The sequence below is a fragment of the Gorilla gorilla genome, chromosome 5 (genome assembly GCF_029281585.2).
Source record: "Gorilla gorilla gorilla isolate KB3781 chromosome 5, NHGRI_mGorGor1-v2.1_pri, whole genome shotgun sequence".
Lineage (NCBI taxonomy): Eukaryota > Metazoa > Chordata > Mammalia > Primates > Hominidae > Gorilla > Gorilla gorilla.
The window spans coordinates 158,339,493-158,351,832 of NC_073229.2; the positions used below are offsets into that span (position 1 = coordinate 158,339,493).

At 42.9% G+C, this 12,340-nt stretch overlaps 1 protein-coding gene across 3 annotated transcripts in view; it reads right to left on the minus strand.

Moving 5' to 3' along the window:
* Positions 1-10,971: 10,971 nt before the first annotated feature.
* The window catches only part of SGK1 (serum/glucocorticoid regulated kinase 1), a 150,116-nt gene continuing 148,747 nt past the window's right edge, over positions 10,972-12,340 (minus strand). For all 3 annotated transcript variants that reach the window (XM_004044712.3, XM_004044711.5, XM_004044710.5), the window contains one exon: positions 10,972-12,157. In XM_004044712.3, the coding sequence (XP_004044760.1) occupies positions 11,990-12,157 (168 nt within the window). In that variant the 3' untranslated portion in view covers positions 10,972-11,989. The remainder of the gene's footprint in view (positions 12,158-12,340) is intronic.

A 12,340-nucleotide genomic window follows, 5' to 3' on the forward strand; every position in this document is an offset into this window, starting at 1 on the left:
TGTTAGCTCACATCTCAAGGTGCTTGTAATCCCAGCAATTTGGGAGGCCGAGGGGCGTGGATCACCTGAGGTCAGGATTTTGAGACCTGCCTGGCACAAAAATCAAATGTGCTTTTAGGCTATTTTTTATTTTAGTAGAAACCCCGTCTCTACCAAAAATACAAAAATTAGCTGGGCATGGTGTCAGGTCCTGTAATCCCAGCTACTCGGGTGGCTGAAGCAGGAGAATTACTTGAACCTGGGAGGCAGAGTTTGCAGTGAGCCAACATTACGCCATTGGACTCCAGCCTGGGCGACAGAGCAAGACTCCATCAAAAAGAAAGAGAGAGAGAGAGAGGGAGGGAGGGAGGGAGAAAGGGAGGGAGGGAGGGAGGAAGGAAGGAAGGAAGGAAGGAAGGAAGGAAGGAAGGAAGGAAGGAAGGAAGGAGGGAGGGAGGGAGGGAGGGAGGGAGGGAGGGAGGTAAGGAGGGAAGGAAGGAGGGAAGGAGGGAAGGAAGTAAGGAAGGAAAGAAAGAAAGAAAAGTATTTATTGAAAACCCAAAGGCCAGGCACAGTGGCTCACGCCTGTAATCCCAGCACTTTGGGAGGCTGAGGTGAGTGGATCACGAGGTCAGGAGATCAAGGCCATCTTGGCTAACACGGTGAAACCTGGTCTCTACTAAAAATACAAAAAATTAGCCGGGCGTGGTGGCGGGCGCCTGTAGTCCCAGCTACTCGAGAGGCTGAGGCAGGAGAATGGTGTGAACCCGGAAGGTGGAGCTTGCAGTGAGCCAAGATCGTGCCACTGCACTCCAGCCTGGGTGACAGAGCAAGACTCCGTCTCAAAAAAAAAAACAAAAAACAAACAAACAAACAAAAACCCAAAGGCAATAAAAAAAAATACAACAGTAAAAAAAATACAAATTTTAAAATACAGTAGAACAACTATTTACATAGCATTTACATTGTATTATGTATTATAAATAATCTAGAGATGACTTAAAGTATACGAGAGGGTGTGCATAGGTTATACACAAATACTAAGCCTTTTTTTTTTTTTTTTTTGAGATAGGGTCTCCTTGTGTCACCCAGACTGGAGTGCGGTGGCTCGATCTCAGCTCACTGCAATCTCCGCTCCCCCAGGTTCAAGCGATTCTCCTGCCTCAGCCTCTCGAGTAGCTGGGATTATAGGCACGCACCACCACACCCGGCTAATTTTTGTATTTTTAGTAGAGACGGGGTTTCACCATGTTGGTCAGGCTGGTCTCAAACTCCTGACCTCGTGATCCACCCGCCTTGGCCTCCCAAAGTGCTGGGATTACAGGCGTGAGCCACTGCTCCTGGCCTACTAAGCCATTTTATATAAGCGACTTGAGCATTCACAGGGTTTGGTATCTGCGGGGACCCTGGAACCAATCCTGACCCCGGGTACCAAGGGACAGTTGAGCACCTTGAGATGTGTATAAAAACTCATTTCTACCAAATAACAAAACTCTCAAAAGGATACTGTTAGAAAAAGTTTTAAAAGATTCCTGGCCGGGCACGGTGGCTCATCGCCTGTAATCCCGGCACTTTGGGAGGCCGAGGCGGGTGGATCACGAGGTCAGGAGATCGAGACCATCCTGGCTAACACGGTGAAACCCCGTCTCTACTAAAAATACAAAAAATTAGCTGGGCGTGGTGGTAGCCACCTGTAGTCCCAGCTACTCGGGAGGCTGAGGCAGGCGTGAACCCATGCGTGAACTCCTGGCGTGAACCCACGGGAACTGGCGTGAACCCACGGGAACTGGCGTGAACCCAGGAGGCGGAGCTTGCAGTGAGCCAAGATCATGCCACTGCACTCCAGCCTGGGCGACAGAACGAGACTCTGTCTCAAAAAAAAAAAAAAAAAAAAAGATTCCTATGGGCTTCATGTCTTAAGCGCTGTAAAACCGGGACATGGGATTATTTACTTAAATATCTTAACCTTCTTGATCTGCCTGTGGAAGCTGGAAAGGTACGCATGTCCAGGGGTCTGAGGGTACATGGCTGTTCTCGGTGCTTTTAAAGATGCCCAACAGGAGAAATTCACAGGAAACAATATTTTAAGTCATGAAGCACAAAGAAGGTCCCAATAGTCCCAGATTCCAGCTCTGGGGTCAAGTACTAAAAGCATTGTTACTTTCTTACTTATTAAGTTACAAAACATTGTTTCTGAGTCCCTGGCATGTAAGTTACCTCAGCTCCTCAGCAGTACAAAACAAGCTCTTTTAGTCCCAATTTGGGAAAGAAGAGACTAAGAAATGGAGCCAGTTTTCAAGAGTCGGAGGTTCTCCTTATTCACCATGCTGCCTCCCTCACCATACCTTTCCTTGGTGTCCTGTTCATTGTAACTCTGGATAATTAGCCAAGCTGATGCCTTGTCCTTTTACAGAATGACAGAAAATTCTTCAGATTATTATAAACAATGTGTGATCCATTTTCCCTTGTGAGTGAGTGAATGGTCTGTTTAAAAAGGGCCTATCAAATGCTCCTCGTTAATGACTAAGAGCCTGTCTGCTTTCTTTCCGAAAAGTGGTAATGGGATTGTGATGGAAGTTGGGCCCACCAGGTGTGTGGATATGGTTAGAAGCTGCGGACAGTCTTTATTGACCATCATCTTGGAGGGATGGACTTTGCGACGACCAATGCCAAATTACTGCCCAAAAGATAAGGAAAGAATGAGAATGCAAAACCTGGGGTGGCGGGGGAGGGGGGCTCACTGAATTTTACATAATTGCATATGAGATGAGACTAGAAATTTTGCAGATGTTTCTGGCTACAGACTCATTTTACTTGGCCAGACAGTGGTTTTGTTTTTGGGTTTCATTATTATTTTAATTTCAGGGCATTTAAGAGAAAATGCATTGCCCATGGCTCTGATTACCATATTCTAATGTGATTTATAGGACTGGCTCCTGAAGCCATTAAGTTTATGACCCCTGGACTTAGAGATCTTTCCTATTCTGGCGTTTTTATGACTCTATGAAATTGGAAGGACAGGATAGTTCATAGTGAGAGTGACTCACAGGAATGGCTGGAAGAGAAAGTACCCCCTAATCAGGAAGGTTTTGGGAAAACATTCAGGTATGCCCTAGGCATAGAAGAACTATTTAGTAACAGGAAACTCAAGATGGTTTCCACTCTGTTTTACAAAGATTGTAGCTAGGGTGAAGTTGCATTTTGAAAGGTGAGATGTCAGATTCTAAAGACTGTGTGGGGTAAGGCAAAAATTGTACGTAGTTGCAAAGGGCAACCTCGAAAGTCAATGCTGTGTCTCAATGCATCTACCAATTTTATTTTGTTGTTGTTGTTTGCTTTGTTTTTGTTTGTTTGTTTGTTTGTTGTTGTTATTGTTGTTTTCCTGTAGCAGGAAAGCAAATCCCTGGGTCTGCATTCAGCAGCAGATGAAAAACTCAGCGTGCATTGTAAGGGTAATGTTGCTCCAAAAATCTTTAAGCACTGGAATCACACAAGTGAGCTTCTGGACTTTTAAAAAATATGAACAATGGGGATAACTTTTTTAAAAAAATCAGCGAGACCCCTCCTCTTCTCCCTCCTATAAAATTTTACCTTAATCTCAGCCAAAAGCCTGAGCAGTGATTCCCTTAAATTCTAATTTAGAAACATCTGTGTTACTGGAAGCCTTCATGCTTGTACTTGCATACCAAATTTCTGAAAGTTTATACCAGAAAAGCTTAATATTGGTTATCTCCAGCCAGAAGAAATTGAGCTGGGAATGGCTGAAAGGGGCGATTGTAAAATTATTACCCATTTTTTGACCTGTTATATTTTGTTTTATTTATTTTAAACATGAGCATGTTATCCATACATAAATAAAAGGAAAATTTAAGGAAACATATTTTATTCACATTCTTTATTTTTCCTTATTTCATTATTGTTTTATTTACCTTATTTTAAAATAACTGTCATATATGTTTGATTTGAAATATTGTATTTTCTCTAAATTTACCCCAAAGTGTTCACTGTTAGGTAGCATGTGATTTAATTCAAATATCAGATCGTTTCTGTTTGTCTCTTTTTTAAATAATCTTTCAGAGGAAAATATAATCACAGTTTTCAGTTTGGACCCCAGATCATTTTGAGCCAAATTTTAATTGATTTAATTAAATAAACTTATCTAATGATTGCTGAAACAGACAGATACGTGCTGAGCTTTGCTGGCAACACTGTAACACACTTGAAATCAAACGGGTTCATTCGGGTTAGGGAGGACAATGAATTTGGCCTGTGGAATGCTACATTAAGAGTCTATGACTATCAGGCCAGGCGCGGTGGCTCATGTCTGTAATCCTACCACTTTGGGAGGCTGAGATGGGTTGATCACCTGAGGTCAGGAGTTGAAGACCAGCCTGGTCAACCTGGCCAAACCCCGTCTCTACTAAAAATACAAAAATTAGCCAGGTGTGGTGGCACAAACCTGTGATCCCAGCTACTCAGGAGGCTGAGGCAGGAGAATCGCTTGAACCTGGGGGGTGGAGGTTGCAGTGAGCCGAGATTGCACTCAAGCCTGGGCAACAGAGCGAGACACCATCTAAAAAAAAAAAAAAGAGTCTATCAAAAGTAGCAAGAAAAGAAGAGTGAGCAGAATGGTGTTGGAATCATCTAGGTGTCGTGAACAAATTGGCAGTCACTCATCTATTTTATGTATGTGTATGTCAAGTGACTTGCATCCTTATGCTGATGACCCTTGGTCTACTGCTCCCACAAAGTGCTTGTCTACTTGTATATTTCCTTGTGAACAGTCTGTACTTGGCATGTTGTCATTATAACACTGCCATCATGCCGCCTGTGATACACTACTAGGTGGAGCACAGGACAGAGGACCCAGAAAAGAAGAAACACAGAACCCTGCCCATCAGAGTCCATGGTTTCCAAGGCATCCAAATACACAAAGATATCTGTCTGAACACAGTGTTATAGGCACACACTGAGTAAACTTTAAGGAGTGGCCAGCTGAGGTGGCTCACGCCTGTAATCCCAGGACTTTGAGAGTCCAAGGTGGGTGGATTACTTGAGCCCAGGAGTTTGAGATTAGCCTGGGCAACTTAGCAAGACCCCATCTCTACAAATAATAAAAAACAATTAGCGGGGCGTGGTGATGGATGCCTGTAGTCCTAACTACTCCAGAGGCTGAGGTGGGAGGATTTTTTTAAGCCAGGGAGGCAGAGGATGCAGGGAGCTGTGATTGCATCACTGTACTCCAGCCTGGGTGACCCTGTCTCAAAACAAAAACAAAAACAAAAACCTTTAATGATTGCTCATAGTTTTGCTGATAAAGTCTTTCACAGAAAACGTGGAAAGCAGAGAAAACATATGTAAACTATATGTAAACTAAATGTGTTCTCTGTACATTTGTTGGCAGTGGCCAAATTAGACTAGGAAAGGGCTGATTGCAGGCACACTGCCTATGAATTAACCCTGCTTCACAAGGAGCAGCAGTACCAAAAATTATTAAAAATGTAAAGAAGAAAAAAAAAAAGACTAGAAAAGATCACTTGCAAGCTACAGTGAGGTGTAAGCAATAAGCTAATTTTTGGTTTGAATAATTAACACTTTTCATGCAGTATGAGAAAAACATTTAAATACTTTCAAATTTGGCTTAATTTATTTGGATGATTGCATTTTTATTTTCTATTTTGTTTTTTGTAGGTTTTTTTTTCAATTTTTATTTTAGATTCCGGGAATATATGTGCAGGTTTGTTGTTTTTGTTAATAGAAGTATTGTTCTGATTAACACCAGGAAAAGTGTTAACATTGCTATACCCCTAGTACAAAGCTCGAGGAATGTTACATAGGATTTTAGAGGCTTTTTCTTTCTTTCTTTTTTTTTTTTTTTTGAGATGGAGTTTTGCTCTTGTTGCCCAGGCTGGATTTTAGGGGCTTTTTGAAGGATGAGGAGAGAAATTACTTAACAGGATAGGTTAGAGATTGACTACAGGGCATAACATCTTGCCTTGCCAATTAAATTGATTGATTATTGACTGGCTGATTCGTTATATACTGGGGATGTTGAAGAAACTGGTGGGCGGCCTTTGTCCTAGAAACTATTATTGCAGCTGTGACAACTGCTTCAATAAGTTGTCAAGCACATTAAAGAAGTGAATTACATGAAATGTGCTTTGCTTTGCATTCATCCGTCTTCCACCATCGTCAGTAACTCACTAAGTCTCATTGACGTGGGAACGTGGAAACATCTCTTCTCTGTCCTTTACTCACCACCACCACTGGGATGACTGTCAGAAGTCTCCTAAGGGGCTTTTATATTAATTTCAAAGCTTTCTCGCTTTCACACCTCTTAGTGATAGCCAGTAAAACACTCTGAATCACTTCACTTTCCTCATGGAAAACCTTCAAATGCTTCTCTTTGCTATCTGATGAAAGCTAAACGTCTCCCCCATGGGATTATTAAGAACATGAAAGACATGGTCCATCTCCCTACTTAAAATTTTTTCAGCTGGGCATGGTAGTTCATGCCTGTAATCTCAGCACTTTGGGAGGCTGAGGCGGGTGGATCACCTGAGGTCAGGAGTTTGAGACCAGCCTGGCCAACATGGCGAAACCCCGCCTCTACTGAAAAATCCCGTCTCAAAGAAAAGAAAGAAAGCTGGTCAACAGAGCTGAGATTCTGCCCTAGGTCTGTCTGGTCCCTTTCTATTGCCACTGTCCCATTCATTATCCTTATGCAAGTCCTCCCCTCCGGCCCCCACTACAAGCCTGAATGTGGAATGGCCTTTCTGCCTCATTTTCAAGATCCGGTTCTCCAAGACAGCCTACCTGGATTCTCCAGATCTCCCTAAGCACCTTTTTCCTAAACTACCTAAAAATGTACTCCCATTTCCTGCCCCCCAAGTTGGGTAAGGTGTCACTCCTATGTACGCAAACACCTGTTTTCATCATACCACATATTTATAATGCACATTTTTGTTATATAACACATACAGAGAAAAATGCATGTATCATAAGTGTATAGCTTGATGAAATCAAGATCAAGCTCAAGATCAGATCAAGAAATTAACAGCACCTGGTAGGATGTCTTCCTTATGCACCCTCTCAACTATGAGCTCTGCCTTCCTCCCCAAAGGTGATCACATCTTAACTTCCAAATCAATTCATGCTGTTTGCCTGCTTTTACATTTTATATAAATCAAATCATACAGTCTGGGTTTTGTTTATGAGATTTATTCCTTGTTGTATATAGCAATTATTCACTCATTTTCATTGTGTAGCATTTCAGTATATGAAACCACACTAAATTCTTTATTCATTTTCCTATAGGTGGACATTTTGAATGGTTCCCATTTTGGGGCTGTCATAAATAGTATTACTGTGAACACTATTGCAAATTTTTTATTGCATATGTGTGCAGTCTTTGGGGTCTATACTGTGGAAGAGAACGATTGGGCCACAAGTTATAGATATCTTCATCTTTAGTAGATACTGCCAAGCAGTTTTCCAAAATGGTGCACCAAGTTATACTCCCACTGCAATGTATATTTTTGCAGCTGCTTCTTATCTTCATCAGTCACTGATAGTGTCTGTAATTACAAATTTTCCCTCTCTCTCCCTCTCCCTCTCCATCCCCCTCTTTTTGCCTAGCATGACATCTAGAAGGTATCTTTATAAAAGTCTGGTGAATTAATAAATGGGTGACTAACAAGTACACAGCTGTTTGCTTTTATACTCTTCTGTCACCTCTGAGGCAGGATAAAGTAATGGCTACAAGCATAGGCTTTTGGGCCAGATTGACATGATTTGACTTTCGATCTCACCACTTACTGACCAGCTAATGACCGTTCTGTACGAGTTTCTTCACTTTTGACATCACAGCATTGTTATGAAGAGTAAACAGCTTGACTACAGAATACTTAGAACAGCCAGGCATGGTGGCTCACGCCTGTTATCCTAGCACTTAGGGAGCTCAGGACCAGCCTGGGCAACATGGTGAAACCACGTCTCTGAAAAAGACTTATTAAGAAACAAAACGTTGTTTACTTGGTTGGCTGAGGTGGGAGGATCACCTGAGTCCAGGAGGTTGAGGCTGCAGTGAGCCATGATTGTACCGCTGTTCACCAGCCCAGACAATAGAGATCGTGTCTCAAAAACAAACAAAAAAACAAACTTAGAACAATGTCTGACACATAATAAGAGCTCAGTAGAATTACCTATTACGATTATAATCCGGTCCTCAGGGCCTGTATCCTATTAGAGTTCCTAGAATTGGTTAGGAAGAATCTTAAGAGCTTCCCCTCTATGAAGCCTGCTGTAGGCACCCGACCCCGCAGAGAGCCTCTGGACTTCTGAAGTTCCCTTTACCCCTTGTTCATTGCCTGTCACATGTTAAGGGTAGGTGCCCTGTCTCCCCAGGTGGATGGCAAATTCTGTAAGGGCAGTGACTGACTTATTCTTTTTGGTAGCAGTGGTTTTAGACACATTTTAGCTTATGAGAATCTTAGCTGAATTGGTTCCCCCAAACCCATATTTGAGTAGACCTACAGCTGGAGCGCTATGGAGAAGACAATTATCCCTTTTCCAATCAATTGTCGTGCTCAAAGGCAGGCTGGCTGGGGCTCAGGGAATGTGCTGGCAGGGATATGCCCCACTCCCTTAGGTAAAAGATACCTCTGCACACACATTATTTGACAGTACAGTGCTTAGTAAATATTTGTCATTTGTTTATTGATCTCTTGTTCTTTCTTGACTTCCCTGTTCTTGCCTTGTTCTCTTCCCACCCACTTGTGCTTGATCTTATCTCCCATCTGGGTGACAATGTTTGGGTCTCCTCTGGCACCTTTCAATTCTGGAGAAACACAATTCAGATCTTCTATGTGAAGTGATGGACTATAATCCAATAAACCAGACTTCTACCTTCAAAACATAAAAAAAAGCTTTGTAATTCGTGACTGGCCCATCTGAGTTATCTATAATTAGATTGCAGATTCCTAAGCCCACTTGAACTGTGTTCAGATGAAAATAAGATTTAAGCACTTTTTGTTCGAGGAGGAATTCATAACTGTTATTGAGAATGAGAATGAGGGGGAATATGCAATGAGTATGTTAGAGCCGGCATCAATCTTTAATAGGAAAATACATGCTTTTTTTTTTTGAGACAGAGTCTCACTCTGTCGCCCAGGCTGGAGTGCAGTGGTGCGATCTCGGCTCACTGCAAGCTCCGCCTCCCAGGTTCACGCCATTCTCCTGCCTCAGCCTCCCGAGTAGCTGGGACTACAGGCGCCCATCACCACGCCCGGCTAATTTTTTTGTATTTTTAGTAGAGACGGGGTTTCACCATGTTAGCCAGGATGGTCTCAATCTCCTGACCTCGTGATCCGCCCGCCTCGGCCTCCCAAAGTGCTGGGATTACAAGCGTGAGCCACCGCGCCTGGCCTTGCTTTGGACTCTTATTTGTCAACTGGGCCCGGTAGGGAATTGAACACGTAGCTAATGCTTGTAGAGCAGTAAGTCAACAGCAGAGCATGACCGGTGGCCCACCTTGAGCAAAAAGCTATCGACTCGCTTTCATCTTCTTCCTTCATTAGATCATGAGGGAGAAGAACTCGGTTATCTCTGAACACCTGTTTGGCCCTTGGAAACCTTGTGGGGTAGGAGAGGGGGACTGAGGCAAAGTAAGGTGAGACCCAAGAGCAAGGATAAGAGGAAAAAAGCTCACAGCTTTCCCTTGGGGAAATCCCTGTGCGAACTGGAAGGTCAGGGTAGCAGGGGTGCAGCAGGCCTACAGGGTGCTTTTGCAATTAAGGCAGCAGCAACATCAACTGTTTGGGGATTCCCTGATTATTTGTTAAGTATTTGTGTGGAAGGCCCAGAAGAGTGAAAAAGTCCAAACCTTTGGACTCAAGATCTCCAAGGATGGTGCCACCTCGCTTTCTCCCACAGATAGTATCACAGTGGGGTGAGCTCTAGGATTGGGCTCTGCCACGCAGCCCCAGAGCCTGCTGGGCCCTTAGGGTGCTAGGTAGACACTGGCTCAAGAAGCTTCAGTCCAAGCTAGGGATGAGCTCCTTCAGGGTCCCTTTACTGAGCTCACTCTAGACCTGGGTCAACTCCAGGTACTCTCAGAAACCAGATGTCCAGCCAGGTCAGCTTTTTGGGAACATATCCACTTATTTAAAACATTCTCCCCAGCACTTTGGGAAGCCGAGGCAGACAGATCACTTGAGGCCAGGGATTGGAGACCAGCCTGGCCCACATGGTGAAATCCCATCTCTACTAAAATACAAAAATTAGCCAGGCATGGTGGTGCACGCCTGTAGTCCCAGCTACTCAGGAGGCTGAGGTGGGGGGATCACATGAACCCAGGAGGCGGAGGCTGCAGTGAACCAAGATCACACCACTGCACTCCAGCCTGGGCGACAGAGTAAGACCGTGTCTCAAAAAAAAAAAAAAAAAAAATTCTCACCCTCTTGAGTGGCATTCTTCTAAACTTCACAGACTATTTCTCAACTTCCATCTCAACTAACTGCCTTAAGTCTGCCTTCTTCATCAGGCTCTGGAAGGGCGAAGTTGTCTGCTTTGTCCACTACGATATCCTGAGCACTCGCAATAGAGCCCAGAGTAGGCTTTCAAATATTTCTGGAAAGAATTACCTGTAACTGAAGACAAGCCAAATGTCAGGACAAATAGTCCAACTTCACAGGACAGGCAATAAATACAGGAAGCATTACTTCATAGCAATCCTTGCAAGATGAGTAAATTGCAAAGGATTTCCTTGGATGGATTTATGAATGACAGACACCATAAAATGCTGCTAACAAGGCCTGGAATGTAGGTTGGCTTTAAGACCATCCTATACTCCCCTGGAGTCAGAAACCACTGCTGTTGGGAGCAAACCACTAAGCAGGAAATTACAGCAGGATTTTCATGGTTTTCAATTTTAAACTAACCCATGATTACTCCCTTAACCAAAATATACAAAATAACACATGACACAATATATGTAAATATTTTTCAAGGTTTTATTGCAAACCAAAATCAGTTTATCACACACAAAAAAAGTTGTGTGATGGGATGAGGGAAGGATTGTACGTATTATAACCATGTTAATTACAGTACATTAAAACGGTGGTTTACATTACAAATAAGCCTGTAAGTTTAAATATACTAGTGTTATAACCCAATGTACAGACGTTCTTTATACAATACATACAATTATCAGGAATGCAAAAAAAAAAACATAAATAATGCCCATTTTACAGGTGACATTTTAAACAATGAAAAACACCAACGGCTCTGACTGACAACTGGGGCATTGGTCCATAAAAACCCTTTCTAAAAATAGAAATATTTGTAGCAGCAATGCTTTCTTTAAGCATCTGAATACGAGTCATTGCAAGACCATTTCAATAAATTTTAGTTATTAACCATATCTTACAAAAAAGTCTACACATAAATTTATCTTCCAAATATGGAAGAAACAAACAATGTCCCACGTTGTAGTGTCCTGCAAGTGTCACATTGATGCTTATAACAAAATCCATCTGTGATCAGGCATACCACACTCACACGACGGTTCACACAGCATATCCACAAGGGAAAATAAAGAACTGAAACACTGCGATAGGAAAAGCTTTGGAGCTAACACAATCTCTTCAGAAAAGGCACATTTCATAATATTCGTCATCACAGCCCAGACAGATCTGCAGGAGATCTTTTTTAGAACAGCGTCCGCTTTCTAACGAAACTCCTGCCTCTGTCTAAGGCGGCACTCTAACGCTCGTTTCAGAGATAGCACCACGTTGGGAGGAAGAATAAAAATGAAAACCTCATGAGCTCACTGAGGAGAATGTGCTCTTCAAAAAGCTTCCAGCGAACAGTGTGCAATAAGATTGCTAAGCTTCCAGAGATGTGCAAATTCTCTTGTAAGATGTCCTGTCAGCTGGCGGCTCCACCAAAAGGCTAACTAAAACATTCAGAAACACACATAAAATCCTTTAAAACCAAGCCCTAACAGTGTTCAGAGGAAAGAGTCCGTGGGAGGCGCATAGGAAAAGCCTAGGAAAGCCTCGGCAGCTTCCTTGACGCTGGCTGTGACGAGGACGCTGTCAGGGGACTTGCCAATGGAGTTGGGGACAGGCTCTTCGGTAAACTCTGGGTCAAAGTGCCGCAGGTCATTGGGCCCACTCTGTGACGGGAAGGGAAAAACACTCTTGTCAAGAACTCACACTAGACACAGGACAGGGAAATCCTGACCAGGTTTTAAATACCAAGTTTAAGTCTTATATCAACTTCCATAATCACCCACTTCAAGCACAAAATCTCAAAAGGCTACACACAGTTTAAACATAAGAATAATGTTCACTTGTTG